The 26,365-nt window shown below is 42.6% G+C and overlaps 1 protein-coding gene across 1 annotated transcript in view; it reads right to left on the minus strand.

Annotated features, from left to right (window-relative positions):
* The window catches only part of DLEC1 (DLEC1 cilia and flagella associated protein), a 576,582-nt gene that overhangs the window by 368,827 nt on the left and 181,390 nt on the right, over positions 1-26,365 (minus strand). Inside the window, exons 11-13 of the mRNA XM_085628869.1 lie at positions 25,236-25,372; positions 4,725-4,817; positions 524-614 (exon numbers count right to left, since the gene is read on the minus strand). Of these exons, the coding sequence (XP_085484995.1) occupies positions 524-614; positions 4,725-4,817; positions 25,236-25,372 (321 nt within the window). The remainder of the gene's footprint in view (positions 1-523; positions 615-4,724; positions 4,818-25,235; positions 25,373-26,365) is intronic.

Consider the following 26,365-nt stretch of genomic DNA (forward strand, 5'->3'; position numbering starts at 1 on the left):
TTCTATCAAAAACAGGTTTACCACATCACCGATATATTCATATATTTACTCCAGGCCACAAATAGCTTTTAGGTTGTCAGGCCACCTGCCCTATATCTTTTGTTCTTGGATGTTGCCTGCTGCGATAGTTAAGAGTTAATCAAATTTGGTAGTTATAATATCTATAAATACTAAGGACCTGATTACAAGAGGACTGAGTTGGATGTGACAATAACTGCACACAATAAAATCCAACACAGAGGTGTCCAGAATTTATCAGGTGTGATAATTATTGTGCATTCTGACTGTTTTGGGGAAAAACAATTTGGTGCCTATTATACCGAATCTGAAAGTCCAAGTAAATACCGGGCCTTTTTAGCCAGTTAAATTCCAGTAGGTTTGACATGCTAACATTTAACAGAGGGTACGATGTTCGAATTACTAACAATTGCAATCCCTAATAACAATTTCACTGACCACTTGTAACCTGGCCCAAACTTCTAAAGTGTAATGCACTTTATTTAACAATATTTTAGATACAAACCTATTAATGTGAGATCCTGGACCTGGCAGTTGTCACAAATAATAGCAAATGTTTGTTGGAAAGTTTGGGCAGAGGCTGGAAAAAACACAACCTAAAAAGTAGAGACAAAAAAAAGCCATTGAGATTTATTTTTCCAGAGGTTAGTTAGTAAATTCAATCTCTGCCCCAAGACAAACACTTTTCTCAAATGTTATACTTGAAGAACATGCGACAAACCACTACAAAAAACTAGGTAAATCCACTTCTGAACATCAGGTGCTGAATACAAAATGCTTGGCCTTGTTGAATATCAGAAATTTGGATTACAAAATCATCATCAAGTAGTCTGCTAGACCCATTTAGAAGGTTCATTATATTACCCTTGCGTAAATCTCTAATGCATAGAAGTGAATTCAAACAAATATATGATGTTAAAAAAGAGGCAATGGACCAAAAATGATACATTCAGTATGAATTAAAGAAAATTGGTAAACATGAGGAGCTGCAACAGTAACTTGACAATTGGTCAATAAAAAGATAAGTACCTTTTATCATGCAAAACACCAACAGAGAAACAAAAAATCTTCCTATTACAAAAATTCACAAAGTGTATTTCTAACACTAGGGCACTCACATAAATAATATATACGCCACTTGTATATATTTTCTGAGCTGGACTTCTGTTTGAAGCTGTTACTTTCAAATGTTAAATGAAACATTATCATTCTGATGAGCATTTTTAAGTCAGAACTATTAGTCCACCTTCATCAGGCATGTGTCTCTAAAAATTGAAAGGAGGGAGTACCTCAAAATTCCTGTTCCTCATAAATTTAAAACATGTAGTTTTTATTAAAAAAAAAAACACATATAATCTAAAAATAAGCATGTATGAACCTGTAGGTGAAAATTGCAAAGTCCATCCATCTCTTATTTATCACTTTTCTTAGATTCATGTATCTCTCCACCCTCCATCTACTTTCTCTCCCATAAGTACTATGGCCTCTTTGCTATCTCTTATTAATTTGAGCACTTTGCTGTATTTTGCTTCTAACATTCACTTGTGTTTTTTCCACTAAATTCCATGTTCTTTAAATCTCATATTCTCTTGTTACAGAGTTAGGTTTTAATTTCTTATCTAGCTCACAATCCTGTTGCTTCTCAGATACTCTTTACTACCTTTTGCTTCTTTACACCTGTTCAGCTGACAGTTTTCACCCTGTTTTTTCTCAATCTTGCATTATATTTATAGAATGAGTTGGAAGACTGTGTATGGATTAACGCATGATTATACCAAAGTACTTGTGAACTTTAAATCCTCTGCAATGAAAGTTAATAATTGATCCCTTCGTTGGGGTGTCCCACCTAGTTCTTAAGTTGAATTAATATTTTTCTAGTTTTAACTGCTTATCGCTTGTCTCTTGTATTAAAGTATAAATATTTGTTGTTTACTTTTTGCTGTGGAGCCCCTAAAAAAACAGAATATAGATCTACTGCCTTATCACTTAGCTTTTGGTTTTGTTAAGTAAACGGTATGCTTTGCATTGAACCCTTGTCGCCACAACTTTAATAGTTTTTTTCAACCTTTCAGAATTCCTTTGCATATCCCTTTATTTGCTGTTTGTAGAAATCAGAACAGAGCAAAGCTTTCATATTAGCAGTGAATACAGATATCGAAGTAATTTTTGACCTTCCTCAACTCGCAATGCAAGGCTGGTTAAATTACATCAGTGCAAACTGCAGTTATTATATTAAAAAAATACTGCTATATTGACTCTGTTTTGTATGCTTCTGATGTAACTACAGGTAGAACAGTTAAGCTGGATAATACTGAGAACTGTTATTTCCCACCCTACAAATTTACAAGCATTTTGTGGTTGCTCGGTTTTGCAAAGATTGGAGCCTGTCAATTGTTTTTGATTGAGAGCCCTAAGTATATAATGTTGCAGTAGTAATTGAAAGTCATAACCAACACTCTCCTTAGATGCACATGCGGATTTATTTAGAGAGGAGAAGGAATGTTTTGAAGGCAGGAGAACTGTACATTAGACCCTTTAACCAGGACATTGACTTTTACTTGGGATGCTAAAGGGAATTCTGCTTGAAAGAAGATCTCTAAGTGCTTCATCCTTTCCCAGAGCCCGTGAGAAAATAGTGACTCCGTCCAGAAGCAACACTGCTCATAGAGAGGATGCCCTATGGAAAGTAGTACATGATAGCACCAGAAGTAAAAATCTCAAAGTCACAACAAACCTCCAGGGTCCCAACTGCATGTCAATTCTTGAAAAGCTAGGATGGGAGCACAACCTACGCTGACAACACTGCAATAGAGCTGATGCTGGCAGGACATGAGCAGAGCTAGAGCCAGAGTTGCCAATATTGAGCAGAGTTGGAGTAGGCAGAACTGCAGAAAGCTAGAGTTAGTAGGACTGGAGCAGGAATGAAGAATTTCACACTAGGAGGAAGCTAGTCATGAGTCATTTCCACACTGTTCTAACAAATGGTGTATACTGGCCGAATAGAAACCCCCAGACAGGAAGGGACTGCCCAAAACAGGAGTCACCTGGGAGAAACAGGCTGGTCATACTGAAATGGTACTTACGTTTGGAGGCCATCTTGGAATAGAGTTTATGTTTGGTGGACATCTTAAAATTTAGCTTTTTTGGTGGCAATTTTAGAATGAAGTTTACGAAAGGTGGATGAAATGTAGCTTCCTGCTTACATTTGTAACCGTTCCCTGCTGAGATCCTTAAAACTCTGACTGATCTGAATCCTAACTGGTGATCATGGGAACGATGGTATTGTTGAAGTTGTCTTGTAACTTCCCATTCTATGATCTTGCTGGGATAAGGTAAGTGAGAAATATGTTAATAATTTTCCCAGATTTCGAAGCGAGATTATGGCTAATGATAACTCTCTTAGAATGCATGGTTTTTATCACCTTTGTGATATCTCAAAAAAATAACAGGATGAATTGTTTATGCAGGGAGCTGGGAATGGTCTCAAATACCAATCTCAGACTATAGCTCACTGAAAGTTGTCAAAGTACTGAGACAGAGGTGGGCAGTTGAGCAGTTTGTGAGACAGTCAAGGTTTGTTAGCGACAGAGTACAAGGTATTGCTGACTATGGAGTGAGAGGAATCCAGCTGGCCATCACAATGTTGTTGTGATGCACATGAGGTGTACTTCGCATTGTCTAGGTTTAGTTTTCGGTAAATACTGAGTCTCCTTTGTGTCATTGGAAGCTTCATGGATGTATTTTGCATATGTATACATTTACTGCTTTGTTAACACCATTGTGCCAGCCTTTCTAGTTTCTTTTACAAATTTTACAATGCACTGATCTTAACATGATGGCGACATGCACCTTTTAGATTATAGATTGCTAGAGAACGGGTTTGATTAATCATTTGCAAGTTCCTTGTGGGACTAGTTGTTAACAGATTTATTTCCCTGTTTTAGTTTTTAAGTTTTGCTGAAGCCTGCCTGTCAAGAGCAGTAGATGTGTTGCAATAAAAGTTAAGTAGCAACCTGCAAGATCTTCTGGGTCAGAGGGTTTGTTCTGGGCAAACTGTAAGTCTCTTACAATGAAGGCACATAAGCAAGCCAAGCACACCATGCACTAGGAAGCAATATTACATGCAGCAACACATAATTTCATCTTACACAAATTGGACTCAGCATGAAGGAGGATGTTTAGGGCTTCATTTAGAGTGTGGTGAATGGGATATCAGTCATAACGTGCTGAACACCCCATCCGCCATACTACAAGTGCCGCAGGCTATAATATACTTGTAATTCGCCCAACAGAACATCGGTAACATCTGCAATGGAGTATTTTGTCCTCCAAGTAATACAAAAGGTCCTTAGTCTTAATGTAGAGTGTAGAACCATGGGATCCCTAGTCCTGGGTACCACTTTTCAACACAAAATTACAGATTTCATGTAAATTACTTTAGTTTCCTATGCCTCAGTTCCACCCTCAATTTATTTACCTTCCAACACTGTGTTTCTTACAAAAAGGTAATCACAGCATGAAGCCATTTCCATAAAAAAGTGGACAATTAATATAAATTCTGTGAAGCTATACTGTAAATTTCCACTTTTAGTTGCACGTCCATATTACGGAAATGTATTTGGATAGGAAGTTCAGGTTATCAGCAACATAAAACACTACGCAATTTTCGACCATACCAAATAAATATTTAAGAACTTGATTCTTACCTCTATTAAAGTACTTTGGCCAGGATATAACTGAAACACAGAGGGTCGGATTCCAAAGGGACTCTGCTCCACAAAACCAGCAGTAGCAATACTCTTAAAGGCAAAGACAAGATCAGTTTTAAGCACATGGGACCTTGTTAAGAGTCTACAGTATGTGACATTGGTGGTTTTAACACTGCCTCCACATTAACAAATCCTGAACCTCAAAAGCAGGTTATTTCAGAAGTCGTCACCACTCTCCAAATCAAATGTCCAGCTGGCCAATCTCATTTCACCACTGAATACAGAAAATAACAAACCAATTGAAAAGGGTTTTGCTTTGCTTTACAAACTGCAGGAGTCCACCACTCAGCTCCACAGCTGCTTTAACAGTTCAAGCAAGTATCCTAAAATATCTAGAATTATAAATGTTCAACAGTGGATTATGGGGATGTTTCTCCCCAAGGTTTTACTGAGTGAAATCAAATCCACAACTAGAGTGAAGGTTGAATCGTCTATAATGTCATCAGGAACCCCGATGTGAAAAGCATCCCTGTAATCCACTTTTTAACCATCTACAATTTTCTGTTATGTATGCCGTTCAAAATCATCCACCCCTCCTTTCAACTGCTATGAAGTGGAAGAGGAGCAACGGGGGAGCCAGACATAACATTGTCTCTGTTATGTATCCCTGTCCCAAAGGTTAAAAAGAAACCTCACCCGTCATCCTTGACCAACCCCCACCATCTTCCCTACATTCATTACCCTCCTGCAACTGTGCTTTCTGCTTTCAGTCAAAGCAGGCAAGCAGAGCTGTGCTGACAGGCTTTCAGGGAGCATATCAGCCTGGCCTGGAAGGCCTTTATGACATCACAACAGTGGGAACCAGTTTTGTTATTGGCTGGTGAGATGTTATAGCAGTGGGTTATGATTTCCAGAAACTGAAATGAACTATAGAGGCTTTCTATGAGAGCCATACATAAAAAGGCTGCTACATCTTATAAACTGCAGTCACTTGCAATGATGACATCATCATGAAGCACAGTACCATGGCAGTCATGTCTCCCTTCAAGTTGAACTGTAGCGCTAGGTTCCTCTTCTGTAGCACGGTGGTGCTATGACACACCAAACAGCATGTCCAGAGCTGCTACTGTTTTACCAGCATAGCTCAAGGACAACCTAAATCTGAGACAATCAGCAAATCCACCATTCAACTAACCCTTTGAAGAGGAAACTTAACAAAGCAAATATACAAATAAACAGCTTTAAAAGTATTTTTAAAGCTTTTCAAACTATTCCTAAATGATTATTAAAGCAAGCAGGGGCAGAAATGAAATCCTGTTGGAAAGATTGTCTGGCAAGTTAAGTGGTGGGAAGATTATAGAAAACGAAGTGATTCTTTGGGAAATGTTGCCGGAGGGAGCAAACTGAAAAAAAGGCAAGTGAGGCCACTGAGTCAGTGGAAGCTTTCATTCTGCAAATAGATGGACAGGTTTGTGAAACACCTTATGATTGGGTGGAGCTGAATAGTGAGGAGATTGAGATGTTGCATGTTTAATCTTATTGCCATTCAATTCATTTGAAGAGATACTTAATAACAGCATATTATTAAAGAGACAGGATGATAATCCGGTAGAGTATAGGGACAAAATAAGGTTGAGGGGATATTTTGAAGCTTTTCAAAAATGTCGAGTTAGGAATATTATTATAAAGGTTTATGTGGCTGATAACGGTGATTGTATATTGTGCTCGACTCATCAGAAATTATTTGGAGTAACTTTAACCCCCAATGAATCTCCTCAGATTGAAATAAATGAGTTGGAGAACTGTTTGTTTGATTTCACAGAAGAAGCCCCTAAGGTTGTTGAAGAAAACCTATGATGCTTGGAAGGTTATGTACACTAGATCATGTTGAAGAAGGGTGCAAAACTATGGAAAAGTCAGAAGCATTCAATTGAGTGTAGGGCATAAGGTGAAAGAAGAGTTGGATAGGTTACAAAGATCTGTAGAGGCTAATGAATAGGTGTGGTGAGCAAACTGGGGCGTTAAATAGGATTACGTATTGATGTTCATGAATTGAACAAGAAAGTCACAATAGGGAAGTACTAAAAAATGTTTGCTATTTGCAGAAACTGTCAGCTACAGCTTCTATGGTTCTCCCTCACTCACCCTTAATTCTCTCCCACCTCCTGCTGACAAAATGAAGCATTCCACATGGAGTGGGTCCATCGCCCACCAGTCCAATACATTGAACTAAGACAATCATGTCTCTCGCATCATCTTCTGGAGTCAATCCTAGCCCCTTTAACTCACTTAAGAGAAAAGGTCAAGCACCCTCCACCTCTGTGGGAATATTCATGAGGGCGTACCCCTTATGGCATTTTTAAGATATTTTGGCACTGTTATATTCATTACGATGTCATCTGAAGTAGTCGGAATGGTCTCCGTTTTCCAGAGAGTCATGGCGAGGTTGGTTGGTGGGGTCAATGGTGTCTGGCTGTTCCAGGTCAAAAATTTGGTGTGGTTTGTGACATTTATTAACATATTCACAAAATGTGAGTGGTCCTGAGCATAATGCAAAGGAACGGGTTAACTCTCAAGGTGATAAAATGTTGTTTTGCAAAGACTGATTTCTGGGTCATTTTAATACAGGAGGCAGCATTAAGCCTAAGGAGGGGTTGGATGACAGTATCAACAAGTAGAGGGTCAGTTAACCATGAAAGAGCTCTTGCCGTTTTGACACAGAGCAGATTTCTATCGCTTCATAGAAATGCTTCCAAAACTTTCAATATGAGTGCCTTATTGAGGAAAGATGTTGAATTCAAGTGGAGTGAAGAACGCAAAAAGGAGTTATTGAACATAAAGGAGAATGTGACATTAGCACCAAGTCTTGAAGCATTTGATCCCAGTGTACAGATCAAGATGATTACAAATGTCAGTAATAAAGATTTAGGGGCTTTTGGTACAGGGCGGTAATACCATAGCGTTTGCCTCAGTGGCTCTACAAGAGAATGAAAAGATATTCTCAGTAATCAAGAAAGATTTGGCAGTTGCTTTGGCAGAAAAGAAATGTAGAAACTTTTTGTGGGGTACAACATTTCTAATTGAGACGGAGTTTTGATGGAGATATTTAACAAGAAAAGCCGTGACAATGTTTCCAAAAGGATTTTCAAAGTGTATTGTAGCTTTACAAGAGTATCACTTAGAACTGGAGTTTCTTGCAGGTGTTTGCAATATTGCGTCGGACTGTCTGAGAAGGTTGTGTGGCAATGAGACTGATGCTTCAAGTGAAGAAGAAAGTGAGAATTCTCTAATAACTTGGATGACAGAGTGAATATTTGTGAAGTGACCAATGAGCGTATATATAAGGAAAAGTGGTTGGCTGAGATGGAAAAGGACCCGACAGTCAAGGAAAGTAGCAATTGCACTGAAAATATTTGCCCATCCCAAAGGTCATAGGGAGAAAACCATTTACCATATTGGAGAATTAAGAAGGACAGATCTAGTGTGAATAGAATTTTGTTCAGAGAAACCAGGATAGTAAGGACAATCTTCTTCAGATATACCAACTTATTATTCTTCATTGTTAATGTAGACTCTGAATATGTTTGCATTAATCAATGGATTTTCTCCCCAAAATAGCTCTAGATGAGTTCAGTCTGTCCTTCCTCCTTGGGTTGCACCTTGCACCCTACGTAGAAGAATAATTTACTTACCTTTGACATTGCTCTTTCAGATGGATATTCTAATTGCAGATTCCTTCTCTTCAGAATACCCTCCATGTGACACAATTGATACAGAAATGTTCTCAGCAGTACTCTTGTGCACCACTAGGTGGCGCTGTGATGATCAGCACTGGTTTTGTTTTGTTACGGAGTGGAACTGGATATCAGTGCCCATGCGCGCCAATGTAATTTGTCTTGCTTGGCTGTTTCTCACCCTTGGATGTGGAGCACAAAACCATTGTTGGAGCCAGTGTGCAGATCTCTTAATTGGGATTTTTTTAGATGTTAACAAGAGGTCACGCCGCAGAATAGGGAGGCCGGAGTGCAGTCGTGGTCATGGTAGAATAACCTCTCATACCTTCCAAAGGTTGCTTGTTGTCCAATACATAGCAGATGTTAATGCAGAGAACCGTCTGCCTCAATAGATTCCTTTTCTGCACCACTTGCCCTGCTTTGCCCCTGAGAATTCCACACAAAGCTGATTGTTCACCCAAAGGTCTTTGGTGCAGTCAATGTAAAAGCTTAAAGCTCTTTGGGGTCCAACATAAAAAGGAGTCACACCCTTTGGTAAATATGCCACCCAGCTCCTCAGCACTAGCTTGCCCACCAAAAAAGGTTTACATGGAGTAAAAATGAGCAACATCAAGACCAAGTTAATGTGCCATTGTGGGATCACAAACTGTTTGGGATGGAACATGTGTCAAACCTTGAAGGAACCACATCACAGCAGGTGATTCAAACAAGGACGGTTGGTCTAGCACATGCAAAAAGATGAAAAGGCACACAAATAACCTTTATTAGTACCCACCATAAGACCCTGCTGGACCAGATAAAAAACAAACAATACAACATTTGCCAATCCAGCTTGGAAGGGAGATGTGTTGGAGACTCCATACCAGGCCACAAATCTGCCCAGAGCCTGACATAAATGGACTTTGTAGATGGATGCCTAGCAGCAAGGATGACATCCACAAAGGTGTTAGACCGAATACAGTCCACTGGCACCGCTCAATCTCCACGCATGAAGGTGTAGATTTCGCAGGTTTGGCAAAGAATCCTGCTCTTCTGCTGTGACAAAAGATCCTCCTGAAACAATGTTTTTTTGTTATGCTATGTGTATTTGTAAAGTGCACTGTCACCTGCAAAGGCATTCTGGTGCTGAGCAAGTGTGTGTGCCTAGCCATACCTATGGTAGGTTGGTTAATAAAAAAAGCCAGGTCTTAAGTGCTTACAGAATTCAAGAAGAGAAGGGGGGCTCTGACATGGAGTGGGAAAGTCTTTACATGCTTTACGAGCAATGTAAGAGAATGCCCATTTTTGTAATCTGGTTCTGTGTATGTGTGGGATGTATGCGAGTAGGTGTATCCTAAAGAGAGCTGTCTTGGGAACTCCAACACGCAAAGGTTTTGACACTGCAAATTCTTGCCGGTGGCAGAAAGGTCCAGCCAGAATTTTCTCCACTATCAGACGATGCCCTGTGTCACCTCGGGTGCAACGCCATTCATATTTTGCCTGGTGCTGCCGGCTGAGTTCATCCGCACCTGGAATTTAAAGATCCCACCAGAAGGTTCAAGATCACAGAGATGACCCGTTGCTCTAGTCAACTCTAGAGGCACAGCGCCTCCTAGCAAAGGGCCCTACTCCCCCCATTTGTTGCAGTACCTCATGGCAGTGGTGTTTTCCATCAGTATCTGCACTAACCTCCCCTTACTGGGCAGTAGGAAGTCCTTCAGAAGCATATAAATGTGCCACAACTCCAACAGACTGATATGAAGTTGGGTTTGCAACGGACACCAGAGTCCTTTGATCTCTACCTCTTCCAGATGACCTCCACAACCCAGTATTGATGCATCTGTCACTACATTCAGAGCATAGAGAGTGGTCTGCCTCTAGTCCAATTGCAGCAGAGCAACCACCGCTGCAGATCTCGTGTAGGCTCCTCTGAAACCTGGTCAGACCTAACAGGTTTCCTTGGTGCTGGGCCCACTGAGACCTTTGAGTACACTGCAGAGCCCGTATGTGTCACCTGGCTTAGTCAGTGCAGAAGGCTAACAGGCCAAGAAGCCTAAGAAATGCTGTTATCAGGACCCAGGACCAAGTCTAAAACATCAGGATCATAGCCCTATAATAGCCAGAATGTCCTGGACTCATTATGACAGATTGAAGACCTTGAAATGCACCATATCTAAGACAGTTCCTATAAAAAGAAGTCTCCACAAAGAAGGTAGATGCACCTAAAGCATGTTGATCATGAACCCTAGAAATGTCAGGTTTTCCATGCCATCAACAGCTAGTCATTAAGGTAGGTGAAAACTGGTATACCTAAACCTCGAAAGTGGCCAGTAACCACCACCATCACTTTTGTGAACCTTCGAGAGACGCTGAAGAGGCCGAATGAGAGCATGGCATACTGAAAATGCTACTGGCTTATCTTGAGTCACAGGTAATGTCTGTGGGATTGCAAGATGGGTATATGAAAATACACATCCTGCAGGTCCAAGGCTAACATTCAGTTACCTGGATCCAGGGCAAACAAATCCTTGGCTGTGTGAGTATTTCATATCTGTCCTTCCAAAGGAAGGCATTTAGAGGGTGAAGGTCTAAAATACAATGGAGGCCTGCCTCCTTCTTCGGCATGGGGAAATAGCAGGTGTAATAACCCGTATCTATCTCTATGTCTAGAACCCTCTTGATGGCCCCTTTGGGAAATAGAGCATGCAGCAAGATGGAAAGGTGCTCCTCTGTGAGCCACTCTATTGTAGAAAAAAGCTGAGGTGGGTATAGGGACGGAAGGGCATAGCCTTGCTGAATGATCTGGAGGGCCCATCTGTCAGATGCGATGGATTGCCACCCTGCGAGAAACTGTTGGATTCTGCCTCCCAAAGGATGGATATGTGCCACTAAGGATAAAATTAATGTGGCTTGGCAACTGATGTTGAAGGTGAGGAGGACTTGGAAGATCGGTGCCCTTTGTGTCCTGAACGGTGCCTGCCTGATACCCATCCCCACTATGAAAAGACTGGTGTGACTGCTGTGGGGGGTGGAGGGACCTGGCTCTGCCTGTGTGCCGACCCCTTGAGTAGCCTCAGAAAGGCTGAAACTGATGGGAGAAACTTTCTGGCAGGGGTTGAGAGGCCTAAGGAATGGGCTGTACCCGGCCCTCCTTATAATGTCCTAAGGCTGTGTCAGCTTTTTTTGATCAAATAGGATCAATCAAAAAGAATATCCATAAGGGATGCCAACACATCTCCTGAAAACCCCTTGACCTGCTTCAATGCATGGCAAAGGAGCACCACACTGGGTGGGTCCAGGCACGCAATCTCATTAACTAAATTGACAACATGCATTATAACATCGTTTTAAAGTAAAGGTTTAACTTTAAAACAATGATATAATGCATGTCGGCGATTTAGTGAACATTAGCACATTAAACACAATATAAAGGTCAATAAAATGTTTACTTATGTTGCAGTATGTCCTCGCCCTGGTCCCAGTGTTCTTCTCTCGTCCAGCATGTACCTCAGCTTACTCCCCTAACCAATCCTGGCGCTGCTCTCATGCTGCTAACCAGCATTAGAGATACTCCAGGATTGGATAGAGTGGGCTCTCTCCAAGTCCGGGGGGGTGGGGCGCGGCACTGGAGGACTGTGCTTGCTTTCCAACCAGCTGCCTAAGACAGCTGGGTTGGAGAGTTCTAGAGTGCGCCTGTCTGGCTGGCTGTTGCAAGACAGCCTGCCAAAGTGACATGCACACTTTAAACTTAAGTGCCCAGCCCACCATTCCTCCCTGCTGCTGCCACTCAGCAGCAATGGCCTGCCCCGCCCTGACAGTCGGCTTGGGATGCGGGTTAGTGAAAAATAACAGGCATTTTCTGGGGGCATTTATTAGTGGGGCAACGGTCCTCCAAACCTAATGGAGGAGCCGCTCCTAGTATCCAGGCCAGCACAAATGACATATTTGGCTGCATCCTGACCAGCCTCAATGGTTTGAGCCAAGGAGGATCTGAATTCTTCCAGAACCACAAGCAAAATCTCACTAGCCACGCCCTAGAGAGCATGCATATATATAATCTTTGAAGACAAACCGCGGTGGCTGACAACAAGGCCGGGCTGGCTGAATAGAACATTTGTTTCCCGAATGCCACAATCCTCTCTGACTCCCTGTCCTGGGGAATTGTACAAAATTAATTGGGTTTTACTCTGCTGATAAAAGCCTGGACCACCAGACTGTGTAGATTGGGATGCTGCACCAGAAAATCCAAGTTGCTGAGGGCTAGTCTGTGGCATTTGTTCCATTGACTGTTCAACAATGGGCAAGAGCAAGTATTAGAGCAAGTGCCTATCAGATTATCAGTTAGGGTTTGTTGAATGGGAGTAAGGGTTCAGAGGAAGCAGGCTCAGAATGCAGAAATTCTGTAAGCACGTTTGTTTAAAACTCAGCACAAGGCAGTTGTAGGGTTCAAGACCTCAGCAGCACGTCAAATTGCCAAAGAAAGGGAAGAACTTCCATGCGCTGGCACCCTGAAGGGAAAATCAACCCTGCATCTTTGGAACTATCAAGCTCACTGGCCTCCTGGAGGCCCAAATACAAACTGTCATCATAAGAACGCAAGAGTAATTCACCCCCATCATCACCATTGTCATCTCCGGGAAGTAAAACTCTAGTCCGAATCAGAACCAAAAACTTAGAGGATGACACTGTGGTGGTGCAGTATAGTGTCAGAATCAGACGGTACATGAACATAGGTGCACTTGAGTGGAGTCGGAGCACGACCTCAGTTGGGGTTGAGAAAGTTTCCGTTCGGGGTGAAACATCCAGTCACCACTGGATCACCCTCCAACACCAGTGATGTCAGAATCAGCATCTAGGAAAGAGGGACCAGTGCAGACATTGGCACTGTAGTTGGTGCAGAACACAAGATGGGTTCTATAGAATCAGACAGCAAAGAGGATGGATCCACCAGTTGTAACCTGGAGGCCCCTGCGGTTCACTGGGGCCCAAAGGCGCGCCAGAGGGAGCCAGAAGAGCGCCTCCTTAATGACCTCAACTTGCTGTGACATCGCCAATGTCCTGGGGAACTCTGGGCACACCGGGATCAATTGCGGAATTGGCTACTCTAGCAGGGATTGGGAGCGAGACCTGTTGACACCTTGGCACCCTTGTGACCTCTTTCGATAGCAAGTGGCGGGATGGGGTCAAGTCCCACTTCGCCTTCTTCTGTTTTGACTTCGACTTGGTCTTTGACTTTCCTGAAAATTTCGACCGCAAAGAAAATCTAGCTTCAGATTAACAGAGAGTGGGAGTGGGTCCACACTCAGTACTTGGGGCAGGACTTACACTAGGTCTGTGTCTTCTTTTAAAGTTTGGCAGCATACAGCTTCACTTCACCATCCCGAATCGCATTTGGGAACATAAGAGCACACTTATTGCATGACTGGGAGTCTTGCTGGACCCCAGAGACCAAAGGCACATCTCGTGCAGGCTGTTATCAATATTTGTTTACAACAGTCACAGCATGGTTTGAGCGCAACAGTTTTAGGTGGGGACAGTGTTACCTTGCATACTGGATTCAAAGTGGAAAACGTTGAACATTTTCAGATCCAGTCAGGTGCCTGAGGAATATTCCAAAGGTGAGAAATCTGTGGTTAGAAGTATCTTTCAGGAAACATACTAACATGATCTATTTTACTTTGTTTATATTACTAAATATATTCTCGCTTTTTGCTTTTTCTTTTCATTGCTGGGAGCCAATAAGAGTGCCGGGACTCTGATTCCTGTGGGTGTGAGATGGCCCAGGGAAAAAAAGCTCCCTAGGCCAATCAGAACGCTCTATTTTAACATTTTAATGTAAAACTTGGTGGTACACTCCCATGGAGAGGGGAGCCTTGCAGGCGTGCAACGCCCTTTGGGCTTAACGGGCTTCAGCCCCCCCCCCCCCCGGACGTCGTCTTCAGCCGGGCTGCCAAGGTTCAGATGACGGATTTACATGCACTAACGTGAAGTATGCAAACCGTTCTTCCGCAGTTTCATTTGTATTAAAGCTCCACGGGTAGCGTTTTTATTATCGGAAACTTTCGCATCCCAGAATTTCATTTTAGTGATCACTTCTGAGAGGCCCCCAGGAGCGAGCCAGCCTCTGAAGGTTTCAGCAACCCGCCCTTTTGTTTTCTTTGAGACAGGGTGCCACCGAGGTGATATTCTTCCCTGTAGGCAAGGATTTCACAAAAGCACGATTGAGTGCTGTGCGCATGGGGTGGGAGTGGGAAGATGTGCACAGCAGGGGTATATGACACCAGCAGGAATTCCTTACAAAGGAAAAGCGTCACCTGCACTGGTCATCCCTTCCCCCTGTTGTGCACATCTTCCCACGCCCTGCCATGGGCAGCTGTTGTTCAAGGGCTAAAGGGCGGTGCACCTCCCCCTTTGTGGCCTTTCTATTAAAGCAGTTATTCAAATAAATGTAAAAAAAAAAAAAAAAAGAAGTTTTGTTGAGACTTACTCCCAGTGAAATTCATGCACTTTCACAAGTGTCTTTGCCACTGTGCCTTTTTGAGCAAGTGGCTGGCGCTGTATACAGCAGGGCTGACAGGGCTTGCCCACTCACAGCCCTTATGTCTTCTCAGAACTTCACTCAGCTGCTATTACTTGACCCGTTCTTATCTCCTCACATGTCGGTTGTGATCAGCAAGTCTTGCTGACCATACCCCATTCTATGACGAAACGGAAAGGGTGGGTTTAAGACGCATGCTACTGGAAGTCTGTACATACTTTACAGTCACATTTTATTAGGAGTATGTGACATTCTTTCAGCTCTCCCATCCCTTCCCCCCCCACATCTCTAAGTGGTGGTGTCTCTCTAAGGCACCTTCGGTTTCAGTAATTTATCATGGCTAGTGATGTTTGTTTGTTTTATTTATTCTGCAGATTAATGACTACATGTGATATATCATATTAAACACATATTAAACAATCTGCAGGTTAAATACTACAAACATTAACAAAGCCTCTATGTATGGCTTTTATTCACTGAAACTGCTGGATACTGGATGGTGAGGCTATGTGCATTTGTGTGAATGGATGAGACAATGATTGCAGGAGTTGGCTGAGATGCTGAGTAAATGTTGGGTGGCTGGGTATACGAGTTGGGTGAATGACAGTGGATAGTGTAATAGGGATGAGTTAATGGGTAGGTGACTGAATTGTTGAATGCAGGTGGATGAGTAGTGAATGAAAGTAAGTCGGCAGTGACGTTCAATCGTACAGTACAATTCAATGTTTGTTTTTGAGCCTCACCACGATTTTCAATCACCAGCTGCCACTACTCCCTGCCCCAAGAGTCGTGTTATGTGACATTGGGTTTCATGCCTGACCTTTCAAGTGAGGCCCTGTCTGCCATGGGCGTTTTGGACACAGCATTTCGAGTAACACTTCAGCCGAATTTTTCTCAGGAGCCGTTATTACTTGTATCCAGTCTGTGTCTTTGGAGTGTCGTTAGATTTGGTGCTCGTCATTTTGATGTTGGGAGGACAAAAGGGTGAGTGACTAAGCCTGGAATCAAGCTTGTGATGTGGAGGCTACACACAAGATCGATGCAGCACGCGCTCAGCCCGCAGAGCTGCACGAGGGGAGGAGACACTTTGCAATGGTACTTTGAGGTTAGAGGACTGTGTCAAGAGCCCTGCACGGGCGTCGTGTGGGTACTGTACGGGCATTCTCTGTGTGACCGCCGCACAGTAAGTCTCAGGTTTACACGCATGATCAGTTTCCTGACTTAACACAGTGAATGGGGGCCCGCGAATGAGTGCTGCCCATTGCATCCTATGGCTCCTTCATTTGTTGGAAGTGGTTGTTCGGGCGGGGAGGGGCTATGAATGTGCGTAAGCACGGCTATAGCACCTAGTAGGTTTTGGCACTGATGACAGTGCTTGTGCTGGCAATGAAAGTGGCACATTGAGGTAGAGAGCATGGAGGCACCTACAGTTGGTGCCTGAGTGGCGCTGTCGCCAGAAGCAGGCAACAGTGCTCCAACTTCTAATAGGAAGGCTATAGCAGCCATGTGTAAAAGCAACTCTTTAATTTATTGCCCGATTATTCCTTTCTTTAGTCAATCCGTTTTTATCATTTTTAACAAATCTTGCTATTGAAGGGCCTTACTTGGTTGGAAATAACATGTTAGGCCCTGGTACACCACAATGCTTGTGCATCAATGGATGTAGGTGTTTAGATTCAGTTTCTGCATGCCTGAGTGGGCTGTAGGGTCACACGGTGAAGTGAGAGCAGAGATCCTGCGTTGAGGATGATGGCTGTGAAATTGTGCAACACCTGGTGTCCTGACCTTACACCATGAGTGTGATGGAGCTGATTGTCAGGGGCACGTGCTAGGTCCCAGTTCAGCTGAGTGGGCTTGGGGCAGTTTTGCTATGGGTACCTGCCCCTGTGTCTGCTTAGTGGGCTGGACATTGGTGCCATGGAAGGGCGGAACTTGCAAGTGATGCTGTTGCAATGCAGATTGTGGCCTCACTTCCAGCAAGTGGCCTTGAGGCAATGGTGCCCCTGGCATGTCCTTGCAAGAGATGTTCATGTGAATCAGAACAAGCCCCCTATATCTCCTGAGTGGCCACGGCCAGTGGTGCCAAGGGTGGGTGGGCTTCCTGCCTGTGGTTATTGTCGATTGAAGCATTTCTAATACATAAAGTCAAAGGGTAGGTTGGTCTTTCTAAAGTAGTAGATGATCGCCGAATATGTCTACCACATCCTAAGTGTGGATTGTTAGTATGTGTATTGCAGACAGGTTCCTAAGTTTATTTGTGGATTTTTAGTTTATTTTCAAGTTTTTCTTCAATTCATCATCTATCTCAATAAAGCTGTTCCCAGGCCTTGGGGCTAGCCTAAGATAACTACTTTTTCTTAGTTTCATTTCATTATTCGTTTACTATGCAAATTGGCTTGTGTGTGGTCTCATTTTGTTCTTTTCTTCAGTCTTTAGTATTATTTGCCCATTTTTAAACATGGATGTTCACTCGCTGGGAGCCTCTTGGCGCTATAGATAAGAAACAGATAACAGATAACAGATTCAGCTTGGTGGAAGGAATTATTATTATTATTATTATTATTATCAGCACTTATAAAGCGCACTATCACTATCACCCAATGGGTACTATCATTATAGTGTTAAAAAACAGTTTTTTTTGTTTTTTCCGTTATTTCAGGTGGGATAGTGGTCTGCAGTCTGTAGTGGTATGGAATGATCTAACATAAACACACAAGTACAAAAACACTTGACAGTCTAAGTTTATTAAATGCAACTTTATTCTACATATATTACCTTCCCTATGCATATATATATCTTCCATATACTTCTGTATCTTTATATTTATTACTTTGCTTCTATTTTCAGCTTATCCAATGCACTACCCTAGATTTCACCCTATATCTCTTGCAATATATCCTCTACCTCCTCTCTGACTCATCTCAAACCTCACTCTACTACTCTCTCCAATGCACTACCCTTTTTATCACCGTATACCGCTCTCAATATATCCTCTACCTCAACTCTCTGCCTCATCTGAAACCTCACTCTACTACTCTCTCTTATGGACTACCCTATTTCTAACCCTATACCGCTCTCAATATATCCTCTACCTCTAATCTCTGACTCATCTCAAACCTCACTCCAGTACTCTCTCAAATCCACTAACCTATTTCTAACCATATCCTCTACCTCCACTCTTTCATTTATCCTAAACCCCATACTCTTCTTTCCTCTACCCTTCTTTGCATCATCTCATACTTCTTTTACTATTCAGAGCTCCCAAACAAGCATTTCTAAACCCTTCCCTCTGACTCTTCCCCCTCCACCTCTCCTTTACTCATCCCAAACCACCTCGTAATGGTATTAACCCCCCCAAAAACTTCTAGACCCTTCCTTCTTCTATCCCTCCACTATTCCTTTTCAATGCAAATAACAGACTAACATCTCCACCACTCAAATAATTTCATATCTCCTTATACTAATTTCTGACTAAACCTGTTTGGGTTCCGGAGTAGCGTACTACCGCCAAAAAGCACTTCAATACCCACCAGGAGTAGCACGTGCTATATAAATGCAAAACCTTCCCATTTCCATCCCACCACTATCTTTTTCACTCCAAATAACAGACTAACACATACACCGCTCAAATTAATTTCAGATTTCACTTTACTAATTCAGCACTAATCCTCTTTGGGTTCCAGTGTAGCATGCTATTGACCGAAAAAGCGCTTTGACGCCTCGTCAGGGTTAGTAAGCGTTATATAAATGAAATTACAATGGGAGCTGCACCAGCTAACGAGGTGAAGATTGGAACTTTGTGACAGGAATATAATTACCAAGTTCTATGTTTTTCGCAGTATGCATTGCCTGGCATTTGGCCTGTCTTTTGCAGAACAGCAAATGTAACATGATATTATCAAAATGTAAAGGCTTTATTATTTCTCATTCACCCTATGAATTCCAGCATTGGTGTTTAGGGGGTGCTGCTGCACAGCACCCCACCCACCCCTACTTCAACTGCCTGTACATTAAAGCACCATGCTTTAATGGCTTTACGGACAATACATTAATATTTGTTAGTGCTATAGTTTGTAACAACACTGTGAATGGGCAGATTGCAAAATCTGAAATTCCTTCTGTGTCTTTGGGGGTTGGACAAGTACATGACATATGTGTCCAGAGTCCCCTTTTTGTGTGAATTATATATTTGACCAATCTGGGCTTTTCAAAGAGTAGCATGTTGTTCTGGGCTCTTTTGAACCAGTTTCATGAGCATTTCATTAGAAGAAAGGGTGTAATTGTAACCATTTACATAATAACGTGACAATATAATGCATTTGAGTGACACTATATTGCAAGATGAACAAATCCCTTATGTCTGTTATTATATAAATGGTTGACATTACCCTCTGTTCTCCAATTCATTTCTCATAAAACTAATTGTTGTCCAGTTTCGAATGCAGAATTTGCCACTTCTTTTTCTTAGCTTGGCCTGAGCATTACCCGATCCCAATCGTCTGCCATTTTAGCCCCGCCCCCCTTGATTAACATTTTAGCCACGCCCCTTCCTTTGCCATGTTAGCCCCCCGAAGTTAAGACCTAGTTGCGCCCCTGGAGCCTTGTATTGTTATTTCTTTAAAAAAAAAGAAAATCTAATTTTGGGATTTTCTTTTTAGAAAGAACAATTAAATATTCTGTGCTACAGGGCTGGATCCTGCAGATACAGCCCTGTAGCAGACAGTAATGCCAGGAACCGCCATCACAGCAGTTCCTGGCAATGCTTTTATAAATGAACCTCGGCATGGCGGTCATTCATAAATCTGGCCGGCAGTCCTTCCACCAAAGCAACAAAGCAAATGACTCCACTCCCCTGGCAGACCCACGGGCCATCCGCCAGGATTTAAATCAGGCTGTTAGTCTCCTAAGGACTTGTCTTGGTGTTTTAGCAATTGATTTAAAGGAGCATTGGAAGACCTAGTGTACATATGCAGAGTGGAGGTTCCTAGTTGTGATATAACGGCAAAATATTTGATAGTCTGATGAGTCTTTATTCCAGTAGACCTCTTCCATAATGCAGAACTTGTTTCTGAAATTTGATTCTGAAATTGGATTCTGAAAGTTGATTCTGGAACTTGGTACACTAAAATATAGGAAACAAAGAAAAGTCTTTCGAGTCACCTACTTAGGACAACTTCATATGGGTAGAGCAAAAGATTTTAACCTACATGGAGAAGAACAGTAGGGAGATCACATGTTCTACAAGACAATAGATTTCTTTCTGTGGCGATTTGACTTACATCCATACGTTTAACCATATCATGGTGGTGTCCTTTTGAACTCTTTGTAGTCTATCAGATTCAATAGGAGAGCCTAAATACATCACACTGCGATACTCTACATCAGGGGTCTTCAAAGTGTGGGGCGCGACCCCCAGGGGGGCCGTGGAGTGATGAAAAGGGGGTCGCGCATTCCCGGTCACACTTCTGCTCAGGCCCATCGGACTACAAGGGATTCAGCCCCCCTCCTCCCGCGTAGTGTGTCTCAGCTCGAGCTGCTGTGGGCTCCGCTGGGCTGTGTCTGCTGTCTTATCTCCAGCACAGCCTGGCACGCCTGAGTTTTTCACAGGTCGTTAAAGACCATTTGCATATTTACATACCTTTTGTAAACTGGTTACTGAGGCTTAGTTTTTTTTTCTAGTTCCAGTACCCCCTGGGTCCCAACTCTGCCTTTTCCTTACATTTGTATTTTACATTTACTGCTGTAGTGTGAGAATGCATTTCATGAAAAGAAATATAGAGTAGGGTTGCCAGAAGAAAAATACCAGCCATTTGATGTTTAAAGAGCCTGCAAAGGCCTCCTCTTGACACTAAATAGGATTGTAAATAAAATCTTATGTATTCATTCGTAATGTGACTTTTCTGTCTTTGTTCCCTTTAATTAACAGTCATGGATCAGTGAGGCAGCCCTAGAACACAATTAAAAGCGCTTTTTATTTATAGTTGCTGTTCTAAGTACGCACAGATGAGTGCTGAAATATACAGCTTTAGGTGACTGCTTATTTTGTACCGCCTGGGGCATCAAAATAATGAGCAGGCAACCCTAACCATAGGACTGGAAGTGTGTTGCAGGATCAGCATATTATTTATTTCCTCCACCCTCGATCCCTGATTAATGAAATATTAGCAATAGTTTAACTTATATCTTAAACCCTACGCTGCCGTCAATAATATGCTGAGTTACTTCAAGTGTCTGGGAATGCACCCTGCATTCAGAGAACTCACTTCTCATTCTCGCACTTCAATTTCACACTCACCCTGCACTCACAGCGATCACAATGCACTCACACTGATCACCATGCACTCACATCATTCACCCTCTCACCCTGCACTCACAGTGATCACTCTGCAATCACAATGCACTTGCGCTGTTCACCCTGTACCTCAGCCTGCAGTCACACTACTCATCTGCACTCATCCTGCACTCATGTGACACCTCATTCACCTGCCCCCTCACTGCTCAATTTGCGACTCGCTCAAACAAGCCCATCATTAACCATGCATTCATTCGTCCCGCTCTGCACTTACATCCGCGCCCAAATTCAAATGGTCACCTCACTCACCCTGCAGTCACTCCTCTTTCCCTACTCTCACACTGTTGCATCGCTCACCGTGCACTCACATGGGCACTCTTCTCATCCACAGAGTGCAGAGGGTTAATGTGCCTGCTACAAAGAACATGTACTATGCAGATCACAGAACTGAGTGTGAGTAAACAATGAGTAGCACTATAAAAAAAAATGTTTGTCAGAAAGGTGCTACAGAGAGATGAGGTGCTTTGTTGGTGAGTGGTAGTGAGGGAATTTATGGAGAAGGAGGAACCGGGGGACAGGGCACCAAAAAAGACTGTTGCGCCATGTGTGACCAGTGCTATGGCCAGCCCTGCCTGGGAGTGTAGGCCCCCCGCGAAGTTTGGGTCCAGTGACTCCCATGCTTCTGCCTATTACTATTATTATTTACATTTGTAGTGTGCTACTGTTACCAAAAGGTGTCCTGGGGCTAATAGCCATCTGCTGCCTGAAGGCAAATGAGAAACATACAGAAGGGGAAGGAGAACCAGCCAAATGGGGTGACCTACAGAGCATAGAGCCAGGTTTGTATATCTTCCTAAAGGATAATAGATTCTTGGTGGAGTGAAGCAAAGGAGGGTGCACGATCAATAACTGTGTGGCCTGCACCAAAACAGCAAGACAGACAATTTGTGCCTTCCTGAATTAGGGAACAATAAGCAGAGTGGCACAGGCCAAGAGGAGCATAAGGGTCCAACCCGTGTGCTCGGTGAGGAGAGGATGAGAAAGAACAGCAAGGGAGTGAGGGAATTTGATTGAAGAGGTCAGGGATGAGGAGAAATGTGAAGTGCTTAAGGGAAGTGCGGACACGCAAGAAGTGAGTGTGAGGTAAAGTTGAGGGCACAGAGGAGGGTTACTGTCAAACTGTGAGAGAAGATAGCTGAGAGATGATCTGTGACCAAAAAAGTAATTTGATGCGACTTGGGTGAGGGACAGCAGCTCTAGGGGAAGAGAGGGAGTACTGTGGTGAGTGCTGAGCAGTGATTAATTTGTAATAAAACATGTGCCAGGGCCCTCACCAGTAGGCCACCGCAACTTTAACCACCCACCCATTGCCTTGCCTGTGCGGCCAGTGACAATACCTATGCAACTACCAACCATAACACTGTACAAGTGTGACTATTTCAAGCCCCCAAAGCTATAAGAATGGCATGGATGTCAGGAGTTTATTGTTTTTAATGTATATTGAATTAATAAACAGCTGTTCTGCTCATCTCTAAATTACACAGACAGAGCCACCATGTGGCAGACGGACATAGTGCCAGTGTGCACAATTAGGTGCCAGTGCAGAGCACCGGAAACCACCTGCTCAAATTAAGCACTGGTGCTGAGGTAACAGGGGAGAGGGACATTGGTTCAAGTAGGTGTGAAAAAACTAAGGAGAGATGTGAAAGATTAATGGGGGACTGGAGAGGTGTAAGATACAAATAGACAACAATTTGAATGGAGAGACTTGAGGTGAATGAAAAGTGCAGATGGTCACGGGAGGTGACGGGGCCAGAGAGGCCATGAGATAAATGTTAGAGATGAGGGCAGTGAAAAGACGGAATGGCAAGAGGTGACAAAGAGTGAAGTGAGAAGTGGAATGGGGAGAGTTCAGAAGTTGTAAAAAGGGGTGAAAGAAAATGGCCTGCAAAGTGAGAGAGGAATCCGGGATTGGGAGAGGAGAGGAGAGGAGAGGAGAGAAGAGGAGAGAGGGATGGAAGGGAAGGGTGAGAGGAAAGCGGCATGGGTAAATTGCTTAGCTCTGCACAAGACCGCCAGAGTTTTAAGGGACCCCTGCTGCTCCCGGCCAGGGCCAGGTGAGCTTCTAATGTGGCAGCACGTATTCCTGCGGAGTGGAAGGCCCATCACAAAGGTTGACTAGACATCTTTCTGATGTTAATTGCTGTATTTTGGTTATAAACTGGTACTGATGAGGTGAAATCTTTCCTCAGTGTTACTGTGTGCAAAAAGTGTCAAAATAATGAAGCAATTTTATCCTAAAATAACGCGGCATCACATAACATTATTTAAATTTTCTTCCCACACAATTTAGTCAAGCCTGTCGTGTAATTTGGTCCACACCTGCCTCGTAATTCCAGAAACCCTGCCTACAGGTTTAGAAATGTTTGTCAGGAGGGGGTCCTTACGACTGAAAATGTTGACAGGGGGGTCTCGGCACCCAAAAGTTTGAAGACCTCTGCTCTACATACACTGCGATAAAGCATCTTGTAAGAACAATTTGGTAAGAATTTTTGTAAGACAAAGAATTTTCCATAGCAGCATCAGGTGAATATTTATATTCTTAATCATCTCACTAATTCAAGGGGTCTAAGTTGAAAAAGGATTCACCAGTTTTGAGAGCTGGTGAGGGTAATACTTAGACTGAGATGCCAGGCAAATGGAGGTGTAAAAGAGTCTAAGAGAAGTATTCCTAGTTTTACTCATTTGAAACAACAGAAAGCTTTCTTTCGCCAATTGCCGAGGATGGTTTAGACAGTTAGTGATGTTCAACTGGCTTTTTGGTCCATTTCCATGCAATTGTAAATTTGGATGTTATTGGCGTACATTTCGAAGTGAGATTGATACTGCTCTAGCAGTTGGGAAATTGGAAGCATGTAGCAGATACAAATAAGCAGAGAACTGGATGATAGCTGTTGAATAATGCCTAGTGATCAGTTAGATGCTGAATCTGTAGCTCTAGGGTATAATTGATAGTTTCAAAGAAAGTACTAATCCAGTGTAGGGCATTCCTATTTGAGTCAAAATAATCTTCTAGTATGGGCAGCAATATGTAAGGACGTACAGAGTTGTATACTAAAGAGAGGTAGATGCTGAGCAGGGATGATTGTTGGCCTTCATTGAGCATGAAGGTGAAAAGTTATTCTCTAACGATGGGGGGGTAGGATTAATTCCCTCTCATGTGTCGGAACCATCACCTATAGACCTTTGATTCCAACTGGACAAGACTGTGTTTGTCCATTCTTATGGTAATCTGTTTTGTCCTTTACAGGAGAGCACAGGGGATAAAGCCATATCCAGCCAACTGGAGTGAATGCGCTTGTCAGAAAACTTTGATTGTTTTCTTGCTTGAAAAGTTGCAATGGTCCTAGGTAGTTCACAATAGGTGGACAAGAGGTACAACAGCTTCTTGTTTAGATTGGTGAGGAAGGCTCTTGACAGAGGGCTTTAGAGCACAAAATTGGTGACTCCTCAGACCTTTATCGCTCATTTCAGATTCCAGACATGGGAGATGCCCTCATTTGGGTAATATATTTGAGCCAGTAGTTTACATTTGATGTCTCTTGATCAACACCTGTTAGAATTGCTTTGTGTATATCAGTGTTTTAAGAACTGTGAAGCAGCCAGAGTGTGGCAATACAACCCTATTCTACTGTGAAATTAAAACCTTCTTCAACCCGAATGTCTAATTCTGTCTTTACTTCCTCCTCACAACAGTGGGGTGCTAAATATGTAACCACATTTAAGACAATAAATTTGGTTACAATTTGACTTTTCACCTTGAAAGTCACCAGGCTATGAGCAATGATTATGTAGGTACCTAGATTTCATGGACAGCACAATATCTGTTTAATCAACAAACAATATTCACATCACTCACATTCACAAAACACAGGATTTGCTTAAATCACAAAACATCTACTCACTCTGAAATTTGGTGGTGGCCATAGTTTCCTCGGCATTATGCAAAACCTTCCACGGCTCAGTCCTTCATTTGTACATGCAAATTCTAACATCTTTATGCCTCCTGCTAAACAGGCACCACAGTCAAAGGTGCGGGGTACTGCAATAAATTGAAAATGTGTGTGAAGGACAAGAAAATACATATCCTATCATCTGTACACCCATTATTTCCAGGGACAGAACATGGTAGAAAGTCTGTAACAAAACATTTATAACACAGCACCAAAGCCATATAGTTGGCAAAACAATGCTACCTAACAGTACAACTATGCACACATGAGCCTAAGCTAACAGATGCCATAAAAATCAAATGGTGCACTACACACATACAAGCAAACAATAGCCATTTACCTGGCTTCTGAAAGTTTATCATTAGTACAAAACATGGCTCGGGCAATCCAGTTCTCAGAATTTCAACAGGACACACCAGAGAACTCACCCATTCACCACCAGAGCCTTATAGTTTGACCAGCAAATAATACAACTTGTCAGGCAATGGAAAAGCATCCTACCCTCGGAAATATCAAAACCCTATGGCTTGTTCACTTATATCCAAATGTTACGACAACTTATTAAACTAAATAGAATAAACAGCAAGCATAAGACAGAAATACAGTAATAATTTGAGGAGGGTAGATTATTTTTAATGAACACACAACGGTATATCGAGCCCTGAAGTCAAGAGTATACTGGAATTGTTGCTGATTAGTTTATAGGCCCAGTTGTTTAACACATTATAAACATTTTAATTATCAGGACACAAGACCGTCACCCACTGAAGTAACATCCTTTATCAGAGTATTGCCTTTTTGGTCAGCCAAAAATGCCCAGTGCTGGCTGGGCGGCCACCATCTTGACTACAGGGCTCATTGTACCATAGTGCATTCAGTAACTATGCCTGGAGCATGTAAAATGGGTCTTTAATAATTCCCTCTTGCCTCCTCTATGGTAGTAGCTTATTTTTAAGCAATGGTGAAACTATTGGTTGAATCATAGTAATCACTCTCTTGTTAGTGGTGGTGTTGGTATTACATTGGTATGATAATTTAAAGAGTATCTCATATATGCCTCTACTGTACTTCAAACTGTACAT

Source organism: Triturus cristatus, chromosome 10, assembly GCF_964204655.1.
Source record: "Triturus cristatus chromosome 10, aTriCri1.1, whole genome shotgun sequence".
NCBI classification, from domain to species: domain Eukaryota; kingdom Metazoa; phylum Chordata; class Amphibia; order Caudata; family Salamandridae; genus Triturus; species Triturus cristatus.